The sequence below is a fragment of the Cervus canadensis genome, chromosome 7 (assembly GCF_019320065.1).
Source record: "Cervus canadensis isolate Bull #8, Minnesota chromosome 7, ASM1932006v1, whole genome shotgun sequence".
Taxonomy (NCBI): domain Eukaryota; kingdom Metazoa; phylum Chordata; class Mammalia; order Artiodactyla; family Cervidae; genus Cervus; species Cervus canadensis.
The window spans coordinates 24,189,546-24,214,955 of NC_057392.1; the positions used below are offsets into that span (position 1 = coordinate 24,189,546).

A 25,410-nucleotide genomic window follows, 5' to 3' on the forward strand; every position below is an offset into this window, starting at 1 on the left:
TTTCTGCATAGGTATAGATTAACTACGTGGTGTATATTATGGGTACAGAAAGAAGTCTGGAATAGTGAACACAAAACAGTGAGTAGTAATAGCAAGGCATGGATTAGGCAAAGTAGGAGACATTTAAATGTTTTATTTGATATGGTTTACATGTTTAATAATGGAGAACGGAAAGGCACCCCAGTCCAGTATTCTTGCCTGGATAATCCCATGGACAGAGGAGCCTGGTCGACTACAGTGCATAGGGTCGCAAGCCGGCCACGGCTGAAGTGACTTAGCACGTACACACATGTTTAATAATGTGTGATGTCACTTTGTGTATTTAACATTTATTGAACATGTGTTATGTGCCAAGCACTCTTGAAAGCATCTGATATGTATTAACTTATTTAAATTACATAACTTAAAGCAGTATTAACTCTATCTTACAGGTGAGAAAAACTAGGCCATGTTAACTTGTTCCGTGTGAGAAAGAATTGGAACTCAAACCCAGGCAGTCTGATTCTGGTGGCTCTACTTTTTAGGCTCCCTTTCTGAATGTATATAATCTGATTCTTCCACCAACTTCCCGCCCCTATTCATTAGTCGTTTACCTTTTACACCTGTCATTTCTTTTGATCCCAATTGCTTTGGTTCCTGACATTCTTTGTGGCCATCTTGCAATTCACGTAAGACGGTGAGGCGGCAGTGGTGAGAACTGGAAAGGAACTTTGGCCCAGTTCTTGGCCAGGGGGCACCTTGGAGAACAGTCTAGAGACTGAAATCCTAATATGCCTTTTTGCACAGGGGTGGTGGTAAGTGGAATCCTTATAATCAACTCCTCATCCCAGTCATCAAGGCTGACTTGTGTAATTTACAGAAATGGGAGCAGGTAAGGGTACCTGGGAAGCTTCCCAGGTGGCGCTAGTGGTAAAGAACCTGCCTGCCAATGCTGGAGACATGAGACATGGGTTCGACCCCTGGGTTGGGAAGATCCCCTGGAGGAGGGCACAGCAACCCACTCCACTATCCTTGCCTGGAGAGTCCCATGGACAGAGGAGCCTGATGGGCTACAGGCCACAGGGTCACACAGAATGGGACAGGACTTAAATGACTTAGCATGCAGGCATGCAAGGGTGCCTGGCCTCAGGTTGAACATATGCCCTTCCATCTTGTATCTTCTTTTTTGAACAGGCATTTCTGCATGCTTCACTGTTCCTTGGTACCCAAAGTAGCAGCCCTGGAAGCCTGGGCTGTACCAAGGCCATGGTGTTTTCAGGAGTAGGACGCTCTGGGAGGAGGTATAGACCTTGGCTTCCAGACTTGCAAGGGGCCTTCCCTTCCCCACTCTCTTTCTCAGAGAAAGATGAAACCAATGTGATATGGTATGCATACTTGCCAAATGGTTTATTTGCCATTTGCCAATGATAATATTGGATTTACACAATAAACTGGGGTGCAAAGAAAGTAAGGCTCCATTGGTTCCTAGGCAACGGCAGTCCGGCTGCCCTGCACAGGCTGGGCCAGCAGCCTGGCAGAGGGGATGGCCAGTCAGATTTCGTGCAGTGAATGGACCACGCACGATGGGGTGTCTGCTTTCCTGTGCTACCTAGAAACACCTTGGAGAAGGGCTTCTGGGGTGTTTGCTCATAATGCATCTCGTTTAAAATTCAAGATTGATGGGTCCCTTGCAGAAAGTGTTCATAGGTCAGTACCAGGAAGAAAGAAACCACACAATTTCCAGCATGCTTTGTGAATGGATCCAGAAACTGCTACACAAATAGACACAAGGTGGGGCCTAGGCAGGCAGTGACCGTTGCTCATCATGACGTTTTCAACAGATGTGTTATATACTGTCATTTCAATTTGGAAGTTTATTTTTTTTCCATTGATTTTTATACATCCAGAATATCACAAATAACCAAGTTTTTTTTTTGCACATTCATTTACCCATAACAGAAAATGAACTTCTTAAAAAAAAATTGGAACCATGCTATTAGCTCTTTACAAAAGTGGATAAAAAGTAGCTCGTTTTTAAGTCTAAAATAAACAAAGAAAGAAGCATTTTTTTGTCTACAGTATTTAGCAAACATAAGAAAATATCCTTAGAAACACACACAAAAATTGGAAAAAAATTATTACAGGTATTAACAATATTTTATAATGAAAGCTTAAAATCTATTTACATACATAAATACAATTAACTTTGTTGATGCAACTCTTCTGGAAAGAAAAAAAAAGCCAAATGATCAGCATCAATACTGATCTGGCTAAAGGGAGGGGAAAACCCCAAAGAAAGAAATAGACCAAAAAAAAAAAAAAATCCCCAAAGATTGTATACTGCAGGTAAACAAAAATCATTTTGTTCAGATGTGAAAAATATTTTGTGATATCATTGTTAAACCGAGTTTTCATGTATAAAAGACTCCAAACATGTCATCCCCCAGAAAACAAAAAACATTAAAAAACAAAAATTACCAGGACGGAATGTCCCAAGGAAACAGGTATTTCAAGAGAGAAATCGGCAATCCTAAATTGCAGGACATTCAAGTGAAACCATTCATTTCCTTTCTAATCAGAGCATTTCTGTTTATCTGCACAGAAACCCTAGGCAGCAGAAAGTCTGTCTCTTAACTCACTGATTGTAATTTGCCCAGGAAGGCTTCTATTGCTGCACTCGGACAGCAAGCAGATCCAAAATGTTGGCAAGCTCTCCATTCTGCTGGAAGAAACCCATCGGCAGGAGAAAGGCTGACTCACTACGCTCTTTCATGTAGAGAGGGAAAGGGCAGCTCCTCCAGTCCTGTATTTGGTGTCGGGACGGGTGTGCGTGCTGTTTCCTTACATAAAGTTGGAGAACAGAGGAGGTACGAGGAGAGAGAAAGACGGAGATGTTTAGTGGGGGCAGAGAGGAAGAAAAATGTTCAGTATTTTTAGAGAGAAAAACAAAAAGAACAGAAATATGTGTCTATGTTGAACTTATAAATAAGGGCATTTACAAGCAGTAGAGATGGCTTATTTAATCTTTCTTCTTCTGGACCAATGCTCCCAGATACATCCAGTTATTACTTTATTGGCTTAAGGGTCTACTTGATGAAAGGACCACCTTAATTTACCTGAAGGCAGTAGAATGGAATTCTTCAGGGGCAGAAAATGCATTAAGTATGAGGCTTATCTCTAAAACAACGAAGGTTTAACTTTTTCTTTCTGGAGAGATTAAATACTATATATGTTGGTAATGGTCTGTGAATCTCTGAATGGCCAAACCCTTGGGTCTACAACAAAGTGACAAGCTCTCCTCACACATGGCTTTGAAAGTGAAGATTCAATGTGAGAGATTTATATGATTTCCTTTGTAGGGCATTACGTTGATTTTGAGTTGGAATATCTTCAGGTACCAGAACTGAACTGAAAAATATACTTTTCCTTCATTTTTTAATCAACATTTTGTCAGGTCAGATAAGGCAATGTGCTGAAAAGAACACAAGTTCAATTTGGGGTGAATGGGCTAATGGTCCTTTTCAGATATTAAAAAAATTGAAATCTACTGACATTTAAGGGTAATTTTGCTGCAAAAAATGTAATACAGAATAAAACATGAAAATGAGTTATGGAGGGAGAATTATGTCTAAAATGAAAATAAATAGAATATTCTGAGTTTCTCTAAGATCTGCTTTAGCTCTTTTCTAGATAAGAACGATCTGACAACACAAACTGCTTTACTCTTTAATTCTTACCAAAGTGCTACTGCATCTGTGTAAAACAAATAATCAATACATATATATATATATAAGAAAACTCAAAAACAAGTTGTTTTAAATAAGACCAGCTGTTTTGCTGCCTGCAGCCAAAGATCTTTCTAATTTGAATCCTTAAATTTATAAAATAAAAAATCAAACACTGTTCTGAAGTCCTGCTTTCAAATACTCTTCAGAGTTGACCTGAAATCATTTCAGCTAATTTAAGAGGTACATTAAATAACCACCAGATCATTTTGAGCACACATATGTTAAAATCAGCAGTTAGTATTTATGAGTTGTACAACAACTGCCTTGTGACCAAATCCTCCAATAAAAATAGTGCCATAAAATTTACAGTGACATTGGATATGTTTGAATTGTAGCCATGGGCAGTGACATGAATCTTCCTGTCATGTTGATGCACCGGCAAAAGTGCACACACCCTATAGGGTAGGGTCTCAGCCTGGTGAGAGCAACACAAAGCTGGGTGGGGAAGGAGCAGCATGGGATGGGTCCTGCACGGGTGGGATGACACCCTCCCCACATGACTTCACTGAGGCAGGTGGAGGGAGTTTGGCTTGTTCGGGCCTGCTTCTGGGCCCACCCTATGAAAACTGACCTGGACACCTTTGCTGTTAAAGGCATCCGGTCCCTTCCACTCCCAGCCTTGGGGGACAGCCACAAGCTTTCTTCTGCATCAACCAACAGGTATAGTATCAAAGAGGAATATCTCCTTGGAGCTGAACGAACATCTGAACTCTGGGTTCAGATGATCTCCTTCCTACCCCAGAATGGAGCAATTAAGGAACCCCTAAATTCATTCATTCGGTTTCCATGTGGATACCATTTCTCCACATAGCTTACTTTGGACTCATTCTGTTATAAAGCATGCCTAACATTATTAAGAGGCCATGGAGTGAGCAAACCCCCTAGGCAGAAAATAAATCCTCTCCAGAGGTGCAATCATTGGCATCTACTCCAACCCTCTGGAACCAGATTTGAAGGGAGGGAGTCAGGTATGAGACCCTTTGTTGAGCTTAGCAGAAAATTCCATACTTCAGATCTTTGGAGTGACCCTCAGTATCTAAAAAGCCTAATAAAAACACGGCTGCATTAGCTACTGACTCCTTTGATTAACATTAAAGGGAGTTTAATGTAAACAATATTTAGATAACCAAGTGATCACATTACCCATCCTTTTTTTCCCAACCTTCTTCAATGTGATACAATTAACTCTGGCTACTATCAAAAACAAAAAATGTAGTACTTGATATTTTTCTTAATATAAGCACATTTAAATAATAAAAAAGTATCAACACATTAAGTAAGTGTCTAAACATCAAGATACATAAATATCTAGGGATTCCTTGTGGGAATACAGTAGTTGAAAATGACCCAAAGCTGCAGCTGTTTCTCAAAAAAACAACTACACCAAAAGTCCAAAAGAAAAGTTAAATAAAACTTACAGAAAAAGGAATCATATTTCTTTCATTTGTCAAAGCAAGAAAGAAGCAAAGCTCAAATTTATATATATATAAAAATAAAAAAACCACCCCAAATGCAAATACACATTTTGCAATTTATAAGGTGCTGGAAAAGAAAATTAAAAATATGAATTAGATGCCAAACAGAATGAGTTGCATCTCTGCCCGTCCCGCCCTCCCCCAACAAAGAAAACCCCAAGTTCCATACTCTTTGGAATAAACGACTTGGTTAAAAAGTGAAGTCAAGGTTATAAAATCTTTCTTTTATTCACAGCATTGCTAAATCAGAAGCATTCACAGTTTCCCTCTGGGAATCTTCCTGTTTGCCTTAACGACGTGTCCACAGGGCCCTGAAGCGGACACCCTCAAGTTGCGTCAGGTTAGAAGAAAAAATCTGAGACGGGCCCACAGCGGCGGGGAACTGCGCGGACTTCAGAAGCGAGAGATGGCGACCGCAGGCAGTTGGCAGGGGGCGAGCACCCCCCGCCGGGCCCGCGCGGGCTTCTCCACAACGCGACGCTGGGCCCCCGACGGGCGCTTCCGGGACGACGTCCGGCCGCACGGAGCGCGCGTGCGCAGCCTCACTCAGTAGGGCCGCCACACGGCCTCCTCGAGGCGCGCGGCGGGCGCCATGTTGGTGGGGGAGTTGCTGTGGCTGCCCTCGGCTTCCACCACGTCGCTCTGGTTCGGCAGGCTGGGGTTGAGCAGCGCCGAGCCGGTGGACGCGTTGGTGCAGGGCGGCAGGATGCGGGGCGGTGACCGCTCGCCGCCCACCATGGAGAACTGGTAGGAGCCGGCCGACGCGCCGTAGTACAGGTGGTAGGATGGCGAGCTGGCCTGGAACGGGCCACCCTGCGCCTGCGACGAGCCCGGGTAAGGCGGTGGCAGGTAAGTGTGGTAGCGCGTGGCCGAGCCCATGGCTGACATGCCGATGCCAATGCCCGACGTGACGGGCGTTGGGGAGTAGGTGAAGGCGCCTGGGTAGTGCATGCGGGGGTCGGAGATGGAGGGCAGTGCCGGGAACTGGCGCGGGTCGCCGAAGGCCGTCAGGTCGGGTGCAGCTGGGTGGTGGGCGAGAAATATCGTGAGATTAGGATTCAGGGAGGCCACGCCCCTTCCCTCACCCCACCGGGCCCAGGAGAATTTCCCATAATGCTGCTGCCGTCCAGGGAGCGGGTATATTGAAGATGATGATATATGAGTGAGTGGGTTAGTCGCTCAGTCGTGTCCTACTCTTTGTGACCCCATGGACTGCAGCCCTCCAGGCTCCTCCGTCCATGGGATTCTCCAGGCAAGAACACTGGAGTGGGCTGTCATTTCCTTCTCCAAGGTAATATGTGATCTCATGCAATGTAATAAGGTTGTAATGTAATGTAATATGTAGTCATACTTGCTTAACATAACAGATATAACTGACTTAATATCAAATATTCCTATAATTCTGAGGTTGGCACACCCACCTGCCAGATTAACCTGCTACCAGTTTTTGTATGCCCACAGTCTAAGAGTGTACTTTTTACTTTTCTAAATGGTTGGGGGGAAAAAAAATCAAAAGACTTTTTCCTGACTTGAAAATGACATGAATTTTAAATTTCAGTGTTCATAAATAAAGTTTTATTGAAAGGAGCCTCGCTTGTTCTTTTATGTATTAACTATGACTACTTTTTAAGTCACCACTTCAGAGTGGTCATGGCAGAGACTGGAGGGCCAGACTGGAGGGCTCAGAAAGTCTGAAATATTTAGTATCTGGCCCTTTGCAGAAAAAAAGTTTGCCACCTCTCTATATAATCAATATATTAATATGTCAGTATTAATGTCTTATAACAATATATGACAAAACAATATAACACTAGAAGAACTACTAATATAATAGATGCATTAATAGATTAATATTAATAGAATATATATAAATATATATAACCCCCAAAGAGAGCTTCCCAGGTGGTGCTAGTGGTAAAGAACCCGCCTGCCAATGCAGGAGACATGAGACACGGGTTCGATCCCTGGGCTGGGAAGATACCCTGGGGATAGGCTTGGCAATCCATTCCAGTATTCTTGCCTGGAAAATCCCATGGACAGAGGAGCCTGGCAGGGCTACAGTCTGTAGGGTCACAAAGAGTTGGACACAACTGAAGAGACTTACCATGCACATATACATAATATGATACTGTCATAATACGTAATAACATTTTAATATGTTATACATAATTTCAGATTGAATCCTAGAAATCTGCCATTTCTATAGGCCTGCAATAGATAAAAATAGGCAGTTTCCTATTATTGAAGCTAATGCATGCTGGAGTAGTGGCTGGGAGTGGATGTTCATGAACCACCAATCTCTTTCTCCTCCACATCTACCTTCAGACTAGTTCTACATTTTTAGAAACAGTACAGCCTCGATTTCACATGCTTTTCTCTAATATGCACCGTTTATTTGTTAACAGGAATGGCCACAGGGCCTTGACTTACCTACTCCATTTTTATACATGTTGACATTCTACCAGCAATGGCAAAGCTTGGTCTATAAAACTCATTTTGTTAGGATTATGCATTTACCCTTTCACAGACGGGCTTTGGCAGTCTGCTTTCATTGCATCCTTCTGCCTTTCCCTTAATCACAGGCTGCCCTTGGGAACTTTTGGGGTGGGATTTGGGTGCCAAGATGGGTTTCCTGTATCCCATAGATCAGTTTTCCAGCAGTGGCACTGTTGACATTGGGGGCCAGCCTTATGGGGCAGTGCGGGCCTGTCCTGTGCATGGTAGCATGTTTGGCAGCATCCTTGGACAATGCCCATCAGATGTTAGTACCCTCACTCCCCTCACTGTGACAATCAACAAGGTCCTGACCTTCCAGATGTCCTGGGGGTAGGGGTGAGGGTGGGGGCAAAGTGCCCTTCCACTGAGACAACATTCCTACTGTTGATGTAGGATGGTGTCCTCGGGGAGTTTCTGTTCCTCAGAATTATTCATTAAATGACCAGGCCAGGACTGCAGTCTTTACGTCAGCAAACCCAAAAGGCATCAGCAAAACAGAGCAGACGCAAGAACTGAATGTTTTAAAATTTATAAGTTCTCAAATCAACATATGAAATAACTCCAGGCTCAAGATGGCATGTGGCCTGGGTCCTTTTGTGTTTAGGCCCACAGAGAAGCCTGACAGAGCCAAAAGCTTGCTCTGAAAGGAAAGCTACCGGGGTGGATTAATCTGTTTTTGGACAGCTTCGGCTGTTGATCAACTTCCTCATATTTCAAGCCTATTATTCCAGCAGGGAGAGCTAGTGTTCTCTCTCCCCCCCCCTCCACCATGCACTCTCTAACTTTGGGGTGCCTGTGATGAGGGGATATACTCCTCATCAGAGAGGTAATTAAAGTTTATAGAAACAACTGAAGTCTGCAGCAAATCTCTCCACTAATGAGGAAACCAGAAGTCTGACTTTCAAACAAACAGTCCTGTTAATCTTTTCAAAGCGAGTCAGACATGTGGGTAGGGACAGGGCCGTAAACTGACAGCGGCTCTGGGGCCGCCCTTCCACGGACACTCTCTCACTCGTCCTGAAGCCAGGCCGCACCCCATTCCACAGGGTTTGTCCCTGCCCGCTGGGGCCATCTGTGAGCAAGCCCTGTGTCACTTGTTTGTGTTCGCACAGAGAGCCGTGACATGCTTGAGAGTTAACAGGAAGCTTTACTCCATTTTTCCAGTTAGATTTCTATAGTCAGGGAGAAGCATTAGGCAAACACAATCAATTTGTTGTCATCTGATGCAATACTCCGGACACAAGTAAATGACTCCACCCATGATTCCTTTTGCTTCATTTGCCATGAGACAAAAAGGTGAATCCACTGGAAAATGAATGAAAGGTCACCCTGTTTCACGACGGTGTCTGGACATGCTCTGCCAGTCTGTTCCAACTACTGTGTGGTAACCTGGTGATGGCAGCAAGTTACCGGAATCCCGAGTGAGCCCGTGATTTGTCACGGGCAAGTAATGGAATGATGTTACGGTCTCAGCTGTCAGGGGAAAACAGTTCTCTCACTTGTGGGCAGAATGTCTGAAAGCTCTTAGATGCTGCTTGCAGTTCTTCTGCCCAGAGTACCAGTGTCACACTACGAAAGACCATCCAACTTGCCAGTTTATCCTTTACAAACACACTGTGATGATGAAACAACCTCGGCCCATGAGTTAGGCTGATTCAAATGACCTGTTCAAATACTTGTTCTCATTTTTATGTCCAGCCTGGCACCCCCTACCCAAGCAAGCCCCACCAGTCACGGACAGTTCACTGCGCCCCCGGCCTTAGCTCATTTGTCCTTTCGGCTGGCCTGGCACCCCCTTATTCAAGAGCAGTGTGGGCAGAAGTGGGGACCTCTGACATTCACAGGGAGCTTTTAAAAGAGGAGGGTATCTGGGGATTAGGCGGTATAGGTATTTGAGTTGGAAATGTTGCCCCACTGATGGGGCTAAATATTTGTCATGACAGCTAAAAGTCTTCCTTCTGCAGCTTGACGTGGATGAAAGCAGCCCTATGCCGGGCCCCTCCCACTGCCCCCAAAGGATTAAACAGCCTGAGCAGATAATGGCTGCCTTAAAAGGATCTTTCACATGACTCAGATTAATGCTTGCTGTCTGTCGCCCAGGTTGGCAGCTAAACATTATTTAAAAAGAAAAGAAAAGAAAAAAACCTCCAGATGACAACTCTTTTCAGACAAGGTGTGGAGTCTGTCTGCAAAGCAAAGAAAGACACAGAACGCAGGTCCCTCCTGCAGAAGGAAGCTCAGGTGAGGCTGGGGCGCTCCAAGCTAGCTGGGGGCAGGGTTCAAGGAAAGTGGGCTCCGAACTGTGACAGGCTCTCAAAAGCATTGATGGGTAGACCTATGGCTGATTCTTAATGTAGGACGGAAAAACCACACAATTTGGTAGAGCAATTATCCTTCAATTAAAAAAATAAAGTGACAAAACAAATGAACAAAAAAAGAAAAGAATAACGACTTGATTTGGCATTAAAAAAAAAAAGCAAAAGCAGCCTCTTGTAACTATCCCAACCCCCTCCTGCCTCCAGGCGGAAGATGACACTCTTCAGGCCTGGACTCCGGGCTCCATTTCTCAAAGGGAGATGTGCCAAGTTGAAGAGCAGCCTGCCATGCTGTTCTCTGCTGCCACTGGTGAAAGCTCCCCTGGAATTCTCCTGGGTCCACCCTCCAGGACAGCGCAGGGTTAGGCTTGAGTGCCGAAATGGGACCTGGCTTTTATCTCCTTCACACCCTGGGGCAGTAAAACGCCCTTCCACGGCTCCCTGGCTAATTGAAGTCCAGGCTATTCAGAAGTATAACCGTGAGACAGGACAGGGGAGGGCGCATGTTAACTCATTCCTATAAAAAAAGAAGAAAAGAAGTCACCCTCCCCTCTGAACTGGTCAGCAGAGCAGCTGGCCCCAAGGGATAAGGTGCTGGAGATCCTGGGTGCTGACCAAGTCAGAAGACTTGTGGCATACGTTCCAAGGGACAAGACCCGCAGCAGGGACACTTCCAAGGAGAACAGTCATTGCTTCAGATGCAGGCCATAGCCAGCAGAGTAGTGCCACCAAGAAAAAACAATAAAAGACAGCCAATCCCAAGGGAGCAGAGCTGCTGCAGCAGCAAGCTGAGCGGACTTCATGATTCCTACACCAGTCCCTTAACTCCTGGGCCCAGCAGGTGCCATGAAATTCTTGGCACCAGTGGCCGAAAATAATGTGGAAACTGGGCAAGTAAGCTGGCTTCCCTATTTCACTATCACGCCCAAGAACAAGTGAAGACAGTTCTCAACCGGGGGACGGTGTCAGCCCTCGGGACATCTGGCAGCATCTGGTCATTTTTGGTTGTCATGATGGGGGGCCGGGGGTTACTGCTGGCATCTAGAGGCCAGAGACACTGATGAAGGCCTGACACTGCACAGCACTGCCCCCCACAGTGGAGAAGAATTATCTGGCCCCAAGTGTCAGCAGTGCTGCTGTTGAGAACTGGAGTGGTATTCTGTGAAGCTCTGAGAAGAAGCTAAAGTATTTGGGGGAAACCTTAGGTAATCACTGTTGTCTGCAGAACACAACATCCCACAGCACTTGAAAATGACAGATGTGATGCCTTTGCCCCTTTGCCTGCCCCCTTAATCTGATATAATCTGATCCCAGGAATCAAAAAGCAAGAACAGCCGCCCTTCCCCCCCGACACACAGGGAGTGTGTTCGCAGGCCTCCTAAACCTGAAGTTCTCTGAAGTGTTTTCACAGTTTGGTCCATCTCCAATTTCAAAGCCCCAAACAGGGAGTTGCTTCTTTTTGCTTTCAACAAAGGAATTTTTCTCTGTAACTCCAGTTTCCCTGCCCACGAGCAAAGGTGAGTGCCAAGCCCAAAGGTCCCATAGGTTAAATGACTAATATTTAATGAGCTCGTATTAACAACAGTTATGCCAGCCACGACACCTGAGCTCTCCAGGCTGTTCCTCTGGCCTGGTGTGAGCAGCTCGTAGCTGGAAGTGTCCTACTGGGGTAGGTCTGCGTCCCGTTGCACGTGTGTCCCAGCGTGCCATTCACGTGACCTGTGTGAGCTCGCCACCACAGCATGGATCATCCCATCTGAACTTCAGAAGCTGACTACTTGTGCCTTTTCTATTATTGACCCTTCAGCTCCCACCCTTGCTTGCCAAATAAAGGTGAGCACCCCAAAAGGCCCAAGGAATCCACTTTTTCCAAGCCACTTCTACCTCCACATCCATAATCTCTGCCTCTGTCAAGGAAAATCAGTGCATGGGTGTGAGACTTAAGAAACAGACAGCGTTGTCTTTAACCGCATTGTGTCCAATTAAAAATGACTGCCCCTCCCTGCCTCTGCTTCATGCATCTTGTCTGGCCTCCAGAAACTTCCACGGCAGCCAGACTTCAAAGAGTGTATTTTCAAGCATCTTACTTGAAAGTCGACTGGAAAGCTCGGCCGAGAGGGTCGTCATACCGCTGGCCCGCCCAGGTGAGATGGGTGTGGCTGGGTGGACAGAGGGAGAGGCGATGGATCCCAGGTACTGGTAGGACTGATCGTAGGACCATGGTGGGGATGGCTGGATCTGCCTCGTATCTGCAGAGAGTCGGGGAGGTCAGTGATGCATGGAGGGGGGCAGGATTTGAAAAACGAAAGCATTTAGTAAAAAATACCCAGCTACCTTTGTTGAACTCTTAGATATGTTTATGGCCTACTTACCAGTGTTTAGTAAACTTCCTTAAGTCCCAAGTATTTGCTTTTGTGATGACTTACCCCCCCCCCCAAATGATACTGATATATAATTTATGTTTAACTCTTGAAGATTTTCCTCTGCTAACTATTCAAAGGTTTTATGTAACCTCACTATCCCAGGTAGCTCAGTGGTAAAGAATCCGCCTGCCAGTGCTGGAGGTGCAGGAGATGTGGGTTCCATCCCTGAGTCAGGAAGATCCCCTGGAGGAGGGCATGGCAACCCACTCCAGTATTCTTGCCTGGAGAATCCCACGGACAGAGGAGCCTGGCAGGCTACAGTCCACGGGGTCACTAAGAGTCGGACATGACTGAGTGACTAAGCACCCACACACAATGATGAGAGGAGCTGGTTATGCTTTCCAGGTGGAAGTGTTAATATTCAAACTGTTGACCTGCTGCACATACGGACTGCCCAGGCTTACCAATAATTAGAGTTATCATTATTAGGTCATCACCCATCTCTGTACTCAGTAAGCAGAAAAGAATGCAAGGGTTTGGGTCTTTTTTGGTACCTTAGACAAGACTATTCCATGGCTGTTTAATGTTTTCTGTACAGGTGATCTCTGTGCCAGGGATAATTGATAAGAAAGTCTGGCTGGGAAACTGGCAGCAAGGCCTGATCACTGTTTCACAAACCCGGCAGTGCAGAGCTGGTTCTGTCATCCCAGACTAACACAGATGTCTTGTATTTTTTTTTGTTGTTGTTAAGACCTCAAGTTTGCAACTTTTAAAGGGCAGAATGTTGAGCAAGTATTTTATAGACTGCCATTAAAAGAGGCCTGCCTGGGATAGAGAAGAGACAAAAATCTGACTTCAGAAGGTTTAGGTAAAAAGGATTTTGTAAATTTGACTCCAGCATTCATAGACATCTTAGTTTTCAAAAGCATCATACTGTTTGCAGATGAAAGGGAGGAGAAAAAAAAAAATCCCTTCTATTCTTAGATCAAATGTGTAAGAAAATTAAAAAACTGACCACTGTCCCACCACGGGAGAGCTTTACATTCTGTCTTAGGATTAAACATTAGTTTTCTCATTGCGTCCCACCTTCTTTGTGGACAAAGGTGACAGCAAACAACACTAACTCCCAGGGGTCTTCACAGCCGCGGGTTCAGGGTGCTGGGAGTAAATACAGAAAGAGCAGAGTTCCTGAGGGAAATACCAGCTGTTAAGTTCTGTGTGTGTCGTGACATCAAGAAATGAGTTATTCCTTCTCATTAAACAGTGTCTATCTCGGCTCCCTCACTTGCCGGGGGAGCAGAATGCTGGGGCTTTTCACTTGCAGCAGTTAGCTTTCCCTCGTCTTGAATGCCTTTGAAACCATCACAGTGGAGGACAGAATCAGGCATTTGGGGACTCGAGTCTACCTTCTCATCCTTACTCTTCTCCTGACAGCCCTCGCCCCAGTTCCTCTCATACTGATCGACTTCTTTCTTTTCTTTGAAGTAACTGGCCTAGAACGAATCTGATCAGTTCTCGTGAGGTGGATGAGCTAGAGCCAGAGTGAAGGAAGTCAGAAGCATCGTATTAGTAACGCGTATATATGGGATCCAGAAAAAATGGCACTGATGGACGCTATTTATAGGGCAGGAATAGAGACACACAGAGACGGATCTGTGGACACAGTGGGGGAAGGAGAGGGTGGGATGGACTCAGAAAGTAGCGTTGAAACGCATCCATCACCACATGTGAAACACACAGCCCGTGCGAAGCTGCTGTGCAGCGCAAGGGGCTGAGCCGAGGGCTCTGTAACAGCCGGGCTGGGTGGGACGGGGCGGAGGGTGGGAGACAGTGTGCTTAGGGCTGATCCACACTGCCGTGTGGCAGAAACCAACACAGCCCTGCAAGGCAATTATCCTCCAGTTAAAATTTAAGAAAAATCCTGACCTTTTAATTTTGAATGTTGAAAAACCTGGGGAAATAATTTAGAATCTTTGAAACCCAATGTTAAAGAAAGGTCTTTATTTCCATCTGAATTTGAGAGAATCTGAGGGGATGGCAAGGAATAAAGTACCAGTCCACTCCAGACTCAGTGGAAAATACGTGCTCAACCACAGTCGAAGATCCTGCATAATCTTAGAGCAAACAGTGCTTCCAGTAATTGAAAGCAAATAGCAACAGCAGATTGTTTGATATTCCCATATTGCTACAAGGATTTTGCTTTAAGTGAAAATAAAAATTATACCCTCAGATATTTTCTATTAAGCCATGTGTATGTCCTGGATATATATGTATTTACTAAGTGAATATATATGGTACTCAAATATTTTAATCATTTAAAAAGCAAACAAAAGAGGTTTTATAATTGTCATAAAGCCCTCTGGGTGTGAATTGCGGTACAGTAATTCATGCCCTGTTGTGTAGACAGCCCAGCACCCCTAACCCCACGTCTAAAACCACAGTAAGCATAAAGTATTATGCCATGATTCATGCTCTGTCATGTTTTACTGTAGTGAAAAAGTTGTGCTAGGCTTTTCTAAACTCATAATTAAACCATGCAAACGTTGCATAATGTTTCACAGCCTTTTAAAAATATGCTTTGGTAAAATGATCTTTATGATTAAAGTCCAGGTTCTGTGATTTTTTTTTTCCTTAACACAGGGTTTCAAATTCAACATCTTCTGAGTTCACACCACAACTCAGCCTTTCAGTGCTGGGAGTGGGGTGGGAGTGGGGAATGAATGGGCAGTACTAAAAGCCCAGTGGCCCATGATCAGTTTTCATATCTGCGACCACAGTGAACTGTGTTTGGCTTCATTGGCAGCGGTGGGCCAGAAGGTGGTGATGGCGAGCTTCTCATGTCGGGCGTTTTGCGTGTTTTCTTCTAAATGTTACATGGACTATTGATGAAAACAAAGCAAAAGAAAGGGCCAATAATATGGTTTATGGTGAGTTTACCATTGAGTTAACATTCTTGCCGTGATGGGGCCAACATGAATACATGAAGACAAGTATGGAAACGACAGTGCTCTGGGCACCTGAGCGCTGGGCTGGAGGCAAGAGAAGTGGCCTCTAGCCTGTCTGTGTGATGGCCTTGGATCATGTGCTTACACTGTCTTATTCTCATCTCTGAAAGGAGATGATTGCTAAGCCCCTTTCAGTGGTGACAGTGCAGGATCTTCATTCAAATAGGCCCCAAACAATAACTCCTTGGAGCTTCACAGGTACTGCCAGTGGTAAAGAACCCACCTGCCAATGCAGGAGACGCAAGAGACACAGGTTTGATTCCTGGCTGGGGAAGATCCCCTGGAGGAGGGCATGGCAACCCACTTCAGAATTCTGCCTGGCGAATCCCATGGACAGGAGCCTGGTGGTCCATAGTCCACAGGGTCGCAGAGAGTCCTGGACATGACTGAAACAACTTAGCACGCACACATGCATACAATACTTCTCTGCTTATATGTTAATCAGAGTTAGGGAAGGATAAGGTGGGCATGTGAGGTGAAGAACGGTGCTTGTGATAATAAATATGTATTCCAGGAAGGGGAGGTGGGATGGGGGTAAGATGGCGGTTGTAGAGAAAAGAAAGTCACAGGCTGAGGAAGAGAACCACTGTCAATTTTCAGAGGAGCGCTGCTTGTTCTCGAAGGGAATGCCTCTCATGGGTCAATCCACCAAAATGAAGAAGTTTCTTGAAATGTACTATTAATACATGTGTTAATTTGTGAGTAAGACCAGTTATGTCACTGCCCCATTGGAACTTAGAGTCTGATATTAGTAAAGGTCCCAGATCTGTATGATGTCTGGAGAGTCGTTTTCTTATCGTATTAATCATCATGCTGAGTTACTTCATTCATTCACTCTTAGGCTCATGACGTTCCTCACTTCCTCATTCATTCATGTCGCCAGTGAACATTTTTGTTTGATTACGGCCACTGTTTTTATTGACATATTTTCAGTTTCATTGAAGAAGCATGCAAAAACAGATGGGTAATGTAAGCAGGGAAGAAATTCTAAGATGCAAAAGGAAGTTCCAGAAATGAAAAACACTGTAACAGAAATGAGAAATATCGTTGATGGGCTCTTTGACAGACTGGACATGAGTGAGAAAAGAATTTCAATGAAATTGAAAATATGTCAATAGAAATTTCCCAAAGTATTGGGAAAGTGAAAGTGTGAAAGTTGCTCAGTCCTGTCCGACTCTTTGCGACCCCATGGACTATACAGTTCATGGAATTCTCCAGACCAGAATACTGGAGTCGGGTAGCCTTTCCCTTCTCCAGGGGATCTTCCCAACCCAGGGATTGAACCCAGGTCTCCCGCATTGCAGGCGGATTCTTTACCAACTAAGCCACAAAGGAAGCCCTGTTTGCCAAACTATAAGGTAAAGATAAAAAAGAAAAACAGAAACAAAAATCAGAATATCCACGAACTTTGGGAGAATTTTCAAATATGTATAATATATGTGTAATAGAAATATCAGAAGGAAAAAGAGGAAGAGAAGAAAGCGGAGGGGAAGGGATATTTGTGAACCTGCAAGAATTAATGACAGCCAGCAAACCACAGATGCAGGTAACCCAGGGAACACCGACTAAGCAAAATAAATACCAAATAATTTACATCTAGGCATATATTAAAACTACAAAAAAAAAAAAAAACCCCAAAGACAAAGAGAAAATCTTGAAAGAAACCAAAAAAGGAAAGGTGGGTGGGAGCACCTTACCCAGAGTTGAACATTGGTAAGAATTACTCCAGATTTTGCTCCAGAAACCATGCAAGCAAAAATAGTGTGTCGTAAATAAAGTGTTGAAAGGAAAAAGCTACCAACCTAGAATTCTATATTCAACAAAATTTCCTTCAAAAACGAAGGAGAAATAAAGCCATTCTCTGACAGACAAAAATGGAGCTAATTTATCTAGCAGAACTGCCTTGTGGAAAATGTTTAAAAAAAAAATTTCTTCAGGGAAAAGGAAATAATACATGAAACTTGGATTTACATAAAGAATGGAAGAATAAATTAAGATGAAGTCTTACTCTTCGTATTCTTAACTGATCCAAAAGGCAACTGTTTAAAGTGGTAACAGTAATGTGACAGGTGGTTGTAAGATATGGGTAAGTGACATGAATGATAGAAATGGGAAGGAAGAAGTGGTCTTGTGTTATTTGATGGTGACTTACATTCACTACACATGTATTTTTCAGACTCTAGGACAATCACTAAAAACATTTTTAAAGTATAACTGATATACCAAGAGCAGAGATAAAATGGAATGGAATCATATAAAATGCTCAGTTAAAGCCAGAGAAGGCCGAAAAAGAGGCAAAAAAAGAACAGGTACAACAAATATAATAAAACAATTACAAACATGGTCCATGTTAATTCAATGATACCAGTGACCCCTTTAAATATGAATGGTCTAATGCATGTGTCAACTGAAGGAGATTGTCAGAGTGGATTAGAAACAAAATTCAACTATGTGTTGTCTACAAGGAAACTAAATAAATATAAAGCCTCAGGTTGAAAGTAAAGAGGTAGAGAAAAGACTGGGCTACTACTAATCAAAATAAAGCCAGAGCAGCTGTATTAATTTTATATAAAACTGACCTCAGAAGAAGGAAAATTTCAAGAGATAAAGAGGGGAATTTCATAAAAAAGTTATACACTGAATCACTTTTCTCTATAGCAGAAATTAACACAACATTGTAAATCAACTATACCTCAATAAAATAAAGGGGAATTACATGATGAAAAAATGTGATGTCTAAGAAAACATAAGAATCCTTAATATGTATGTGCCTAACAACAGAATGTCCAAAGACATGAGATTCAAAGTGATAAGACTACAGTGAGAAAGAGAAAAAGACACAGTTACAGCCAAAATCCTCACAGCCCTCTTTCAGTAACTGATACATCAAGCAGGCAGAAAGTTGGGGTACAGTTGATGCAAAGAGTGCTGTCAATCAACATCTTTTGAAAACTCCATCTGACAGTAGCAGAATACACATTCAAGATCACAGGGAACATGCACCACAAGATATACCATAAAACACACCTTAAACAAATAGAAAAGAATGGAAATCATACAAGGTCCACTCTCAGGTCACAGAGATTTAAACTAAAATGTCAGTGACAGGAAGGCAGCTAGAAAATCCCCCAAATACTTGGAGGCTCAACAACACACTTCTAAATAACCCATGGGTCAAATATGGCTCAAGAGAAATCTTTCGAACTAAATGAAAATCCAGCATCACAATTTGTGATGCAGAGAAAGCAGTGCTTAGAGGGAAATTTATTGCATCTTAATGCATTTATTAGAAAAGAAGAATGATTCAGAACCAATAAGCTTCCACCTTTGGAAAGTAGAGAAGATGCAAAATAAACCTAAAGCAAGCAGAAGAGAAGAAATAATACAAATTAGAATAGAAGTCAAAGAAATCTGATACAAGAAAGGGAGGGAAAACGAAGGAAACCAAAGGCTGCTCTTTGAAGAGTTTAAACCTAGAAGCTGTCATACACAGCGAAGTGCATCAGAAAGAGAAAAGCAAATATCGGATGTTAACGCATATATGTGGAATCTAGGAAAATGGTATAGATGATCTTACTTGCGAGGCAGAAATAGAGACACAGATGTAGAGGACAACCGTGTGGACACCAAAGGGGGAGGGGAGGCTGGCTGGGATGAACTGGGAGATTGGAGTTGGCATATATATACTGCGTATATTGACACTATTGATACTGTGTATAAACTAGCTGATGAGGACCTACTGTAGGGAACTCTACTCCGTGCCCTGTGGTGACCTAAACGGGAAGTTCAGTTTAGTTCAGTCACTCAGTCGTGTCCGACTGCGACCCCGTGGACTGCAGCACGCCAGGCTTCCCTGTCCATCACCAACTCCCAAAGTTTACTCAAACTCATGTCCATCGAGTTGGTGGTGCCGTCCAACCATCTCATCCTCTGTCGTCCCCCTCTCCCCCTGCCCTGGATCTTTCCCAGCTTCAGGGTCTTTTCCAATGAGTCAGCTCTTCCCATCAGGTGGCCAAAGTATTGGAGCTTCAGCTTCAGCATCAGTCCTTCCAGTGAATATTCAGGACTGAGTTCCTTTAGACTGCTTTGATCTCCTTGCAGTCAGATGGGAAGGGGGGTGGGGATTTCAGTACAGCTGATTCACTTTGCCGAACAGTAAGGAGATACTGACACAGCAGTGTAAAGCAGCTATACTCCAGTTAAAAATAAAACGCATTCTCTCATGAAGAAGAAGAGGAAAAAAGCCCTACTTTGTCCTCATGTTCCTGGAGGGCCACAGGAGATTATGGCCAGAGATGCCTCCTGGGTCTGTGAACACTCATGTCTGTCTATGGACTTTTTAACCCCCAGGTTTTTGAGAAACCTGTCTCCCCCATGGGCCAGGAGAAAGTTGATGGGGGCCCTGTTGCTGGTTCGAGTTGGAAGGCCCTTTCCTTGGCTGTCTTGCTGGCCGCTTTAAAGACGTGCTCTTTCAGTCACCGTTCAGAGCCACTTGAAAACAAAAGACCAGACAGTTGTATACATGCCCAGTGTCTATTTTTAGAAGAGCCAAGCCAACGTGCTGAACATACAAACCCTCAGGGCGGTGCCGGCTTTCTCCCTAGAGGATTCCCGCCCCCCTCACCGCACCCCCTTTTCAGCTTGGGAAGCAGAAGGGCAGTTCCCAGGGTGCCCTCCAAGTTCACCTCAGCCACGGGCAGCTGGTGTAATGCCCTCCTGGGGGCCTCAGCACACACAACAGGATGTGACTCAGGACTCAGAGATGTGAGTCAGTTTCCAAGGCGATGTGTCAGGGCGAGCCCTGGTGACGGCTCACTGGCATCTCCCTGTCTGGGACCCCCGGACGGTAGATGCAGGCTCCCCTGGGAACAAAAGGGGGTACTCCCAGAGGTTCCAGTGCCCCCCTCAGAGCCGGGTCAGGCTCTGCTACGAAAGAGGCATTTCCTGAAATGTCCAGCTGTCCGTCCGAAGCCCTGTTTCGTCCGGCCTCTGCAATGCAGGTGGCACAGCCACGCAGCAAGCAGGCACGGCGGCCCCTCACACGTGTGCCCAGGCAGAGACACCCATCGGCCTGGCGCTGCTATCAGTGAAAGCCCCTGGTAATGTGAATCGGTCCCCGCCAGCCCTGGGTGCTGGAATAAGAAGCTATGGAAGAGCTCCGGGGATCTGCCCACCATTTATTTGTCTCCTCTGGCCACAGACTCCTTGGTTAGTCATGTACAGCGAGCAGCATCCATGGTTCCAGCAATTACTCCGAAGGGACGCACGAGGCTCCAGGCAGGGGCAGAGACCTGCCTGAGGATGCTGCGTTTTTTTAAAGACGGTTGGGGTCCTGAGGGATCCCATCCTCGTAGCTGACTAGAGGGCCCAGGAGGTGGCAGGCTGCCTACCGTGGCCTCGTCCCTACCCCCTCATTGCCTTGGGGACCCACACTGTCAGCAGGGGAGGTCTCCCCGGTAGGGAGAGGCTTCCCGACGTTGTGGTCAGGGCACTGGGAGTCCAGCATGCTGGTCCTTACCCAAAGCTACCCCCAGCTCCTCCCGTGGCTCAGCACAGCCTCTCAAAACTCTTGTTTCCTCATCTCTGCAAATGGGGGTGACCAGACTCACCTGCCTCACAGGTGTTGAGAGTTAATTACTGTTTGTGGAGCAGCTTTGAGCGCTGCAGATGAAAGGCGCTCTATAAACGCAAAGAGCCATTCCTCATTAGACCTGCCAGACAGTTCCCAGGGGAAACCGTCCAAGCCCTTGCCACGAGGCCGCTCCCCTCGGCCAGATCAGAGTCTGAGCCACGTCTGGAAAAAGGCTCTGGACACAGGCACCGTCGTCTCCGAGGCAGGGCTCGGGGGATAAGTCACTGGCTTCTAGAAGAGACGAGGGTCTGGATAACACCCGGTTCTCTGCCAGCACTGTCCCCTGCATCGGAGGGATGGTGGCCTTCAGGTCACACGGCTGGAGGGACCTTACTCCCAAGGGAAAGGGAGGCAGCTTCTGTCCTTGGCTATGTCCCCCGCCTTGCAGACAAATTATTTCCCTGGACACTGTCAGACAAACATCCGTTGCAGACATCTCACCAGTAAAGATTTTTCTGCACCCTCACTTTCTGAACCTCTGCTGCCCCCCTCCTCCCCGAACACACTTTCCAGGCCTGAACTGATTGTGCAGATGGGCTGGTAAATTCCGGTAAGGCCAGGCCATCACGGGCACATTCAAATTACTCCACAACCGCCCTGCTAATTTCTGTCCACTCCTCCACATCTTGTCTCCTCCAACAAAAAAATCTCAGAACGTAGAGGGTAAAGGTATCTCTCTGCTCCCAACCACTGATCTCCAGCAACTTCGCCCCCTTCACTGGTCCTGAAAGGGATAAGCCAGAGGGGAGGCTGGGAGATCTCAGGCAGCTTCTAGCTTGGGGCTGAGTGCCCGGCACCCCCCACCCCGGTGGGTAAATGAGGACCCTCCCTCATAGGAGCCAAATTCCTGACACCTAACATGCGGGAAGCCATGTGTGGGAGACACACAGCACCACCCCCCAGGACTGTTTAGTCACTCAGTCGTGTCCAACTCTTTGCAACCCCATGGACTGTAGCCTGCCAGGCTCCTCTGTCCATGGGATTCTCCAGGCAAGAATACTGGAGTGGGTTGCCATGCCCTCCTCCAGAGGACTTTCCAGACCCAGGGACTGAACCCATGTTTGCTGCACTGCAGGTGGATTCTTCACCACTGGGCCCCTAGGGAACCCCAAGTACCACTAAAGAAACGGAATTTGATGAGGGATCATTCCACCGAGGGCCGCACGTGCTATAAAGAGGACTGCAGGTTTGACAGTCTTTTGTTCCGTGGCCCAGGGCGTGAGGCTGTCAGAACTGAGCTGCAGTCCCTTGCGGATGGGGGTGGGAGAGGGGACCTACAGGACTTTCAGGGAGGCAGCCGGACCTCTCCCACGAAGTAGATACAGTAACAGGTGTCCCCTGGGCAGATCAGGGTCCTTGAAATGCCTCAAGGTGGCAGCAAGCAAGAAAAAGGGTGATGATGTCACTGGGACCTGGGGGGCCAGAAGGTGACTGTGAATTGCCGGTACTGGAGGACGCGCTTATGGCACGGGAAACGTGCATAGCAGGTCCCCAGGAGGCCACTTTGCAGGCTGGCTGCCTCTGAGGTCCCACCCCATCCTGCGGCTTTGTAGAAAGTTAGAACCTTTTGACGAATTTTACTATTATCATGAGATTTATGTATTTGTCCTAAGTGAAAGCAGCTTAGCCGTGTCCGACTCTTTGCAACCCTGTAGACTGAGAGTCTGTGGGATTCTCCAGGCCAGAATACTGGAGTGGGTAGCCTTTCCCTTCTCCAGGGGATCTTCCCAAACCCAGGGATCGAACAAAGGTCTCCCGCATGGCGGGCGGATTCTTTACCAGCTGAGCCACCAGGGAAGCCCATTTGTTGTAAAGTCTCAATAAAAATCCATCTCACCACACACACACACACGCCCGCTCTGGGCTGTCCTCACACACATTCTAAGAGTGGCTCAAAGCCCGTCAGGCATCCTCTGCGTTTTGTGCTCTCAGGTGACGTGGCTCCTGGTGCATCCCGAATGAATTTGACACCAGACACTCTGACTTGAAGCAGTAGCACAGCATCCCGATAAAACCAGAAGAACTCACATGAATAGGGAAACAGAGCGCAATGAAGACCATCTTGAGAAGGGCGAACCACAACACGAAAGATGCTGAACTTGCCTTTGGTCCGAGTGGCTCCAGACATTTCCGGGTTTTGGGAACCTGTCTCTGAGCTGCCCCTCGGGAGGAAGGGCCTGCAACAAGGGCAGGGCTTGGAGGGAGGTTCTGAGAGATGAGGGCTGAGCCCCTGGCTCACCCCTCGCTCCCCGTGTGCTGAGGCAAGCAGCTTAAGCCATGGGAGACTCAGCCCCCCCCCCCAACCTGTGGGGGGTGCATTCCAGGAAGAGGAGATGGGATTCCAACCCCATCATTGCTCACACAGTATCTGGCTCCCAGTAAGCAAGCTGAAACTCCAATACTTTGGCCACTTGATGCAAAGAACTAACTCAATGGAAAAGACCCTGATGCTAGGAAAGATTGAAGGCAGGAGGAGAAGGGGACGACAGAGGATGAGATGGTTGGATGGCATCACCGACTCAATGGACATGGGTTTGGGTAAACTCTGGGAGTTGGTGATGGACAGGGAGGCCTGGCGTGCTGCAGTCCATGGGGTCGCAAAGAGTCAGACACGACTGAGCGACTGTAGTGCAGTCTTCACTCCCTGTCCCTTCAGAGGAAGATTCCATGTCCAGAGAGGACCCACATGGTCCCACTGGAGGGAGGAGGGGGCTGAAACCTGCCTTGGCCTTGGCCCCGAGGTGCCTGGTGCAAAACACCCCCAGCCCCTTCGCCAGGAAGTCAGGGCTCACCTACATGGGCTGCTTCCCCCCAGAGCACCATCCTCCGCACCAGCCTCCCCACCGAGGGTACCCATCGCCGCAGAGAATCCAGGAAGTGGAGGATGCACATTAAGGATGCATGGTTCTTCCCCTTCGGGGGGCTGGGACTCAGGTTCATGGCAATGGCTCTGTAAGAGCTTCCATTCCAAGCTCCCAGCCAGAAGAATATCCTCACAGAAGACAAGGGAAGTGTGGGAACCCCCGAGTGGGGGGGTGGGGGGGCGGCGAGCTCAGCCCTCCTATGTGCGCTCACTGGCCAAAGCAGCAGCCCCCCCGCCCAGCGTTCTCCCATCCTCCCCTCCTGTCCTCGCTGGCTGGCGCCAGCAATCCTGCACACTCAAGCCTTCCCCTTTCCCACACATCAGCCCAGGCTCCTGGGACTGCCAGCCGTAGGACTAGGGGGCTCGGACCCCTTGGGGCAACCCCCCCCATCTGCACCTCTCTAGCATCCTTTCGCGGGGGACACTCCACGCCTGCCTGAGGACCAGCCCAGCACTGTATGGTTCCTGGCCGTCCCATCTCCTCCAACACCACCGGTCCACTACACGCTGGAAGAGTCTCTGGACGTACAGAGCAATGCATATCTTCCCTCTTCCAGGGCACTGCCAACGCCTGACCCTCCTCCCTCCACCCTGCTGCGCCTGCAGTGATGGCACGTGGAGGCAGCCTGTCCTCTCCACGCTGGAGATACGAGGCGCTGCGATTCCCAGACTCCCACCTTTTCTGTTGCTAACCTCGGGGAGACTGCAGGACCGGCCGTCCTGACCCCAGCATCCTGCTTTCATCCCTGGAACAGGGTGCCCTTCCAGACCCACCAGCTCTGGTTCCCCGTCCGTAAACATCTTTCGGGAGGAGGAACATTTTATTAGACGTCTTAAAACACGAGGTTTCTCCCTACACAGAGAACCCCACCTCCCCCTCCCTCTCGAGAAATGGCTCCTTTTACGCTTCTTGTGCTTTTTTGAAAATCGCTCACTACTCAGACACTTTCCAGCAGAGCAGCAAATGGGAAGGAAGAAGCAGAGCCGTGCCACCAGGTCACTTGGTGGCAGTTCTGTGAGCCAGAATATAACTAGGTGTCTTTGGCTCGTGAGCCGGGGGCATCCCTGTCGGCTTCCCCTGTGGGATCCCATGGCTCCCCCTGCCTCCGCTCCCGCCACGCCATCTCCCCATCCCACCCCACCTGCCGGGAGATCCACACGAGAGGAACCGGCTCAGCTCACTTAAGCCTGCAGCCGTTTCCGCACACCCCGAAGAACTGACCTTGATGTGAACTAACTGGGACGGCAACGGATGAATAGCACAGGTTGCCGAGGTGGAGTTCTGCGGCAGGGAGGAGGCCTTTGAAGATAAGAGCTGCCAGTGCTTTCACAGGCTCATCCCTGGTGCTCTGAACAAAGGATGCAGACTAATAAAGGCAGACTCATCTGGGGGCAATCTGCGCTCACAGAGGACCATCACCCCAAACTCTGATTCAGAAAGGCAAACAGAAATCTGCTGGAATTCCTTTTAAACTGCGGGGCGGACCTGGATTT

At 46.8% G+C, this 25,410-nt stretch overlaps 1 protein-coding gene across 4 annotated transcripts in view; it reads right to left on the reverse strand.

The window, feature by feature from the left end:
• Positions 1-1,838: 1,838 nt before the first annotated feature.
• Positions 1,839-25,410, reverse strand: part of RUNX1 (RUNX family transcription factor 1) — a 265,388-nt gene continuing 241,816 nt past the window's right edge. For 3 of the 4 annotated variants that reach the window (XM_043474679.1, XM_043474676.1, XM_043474675.1), the window contains 2 exons: positions 12,141-12,302; positions 1,839-6,264 (listed from right to left, as the gene is read on the reverse strand). In XM_043474679.1, the coding sequence (XP_043330614.1) occupies positions 5,789-6,264; positions 12,141-12,302 (638 nt within the window). In that variant the 3' untranslated portion in view covers positions 1,839-5,788. The remainder of the gene's footprint in view (positions 6,265-12,140; positions 12,303-25,410) is intronic. The other variant, XM_043474678.1, reaches the window with a different exon arrangement.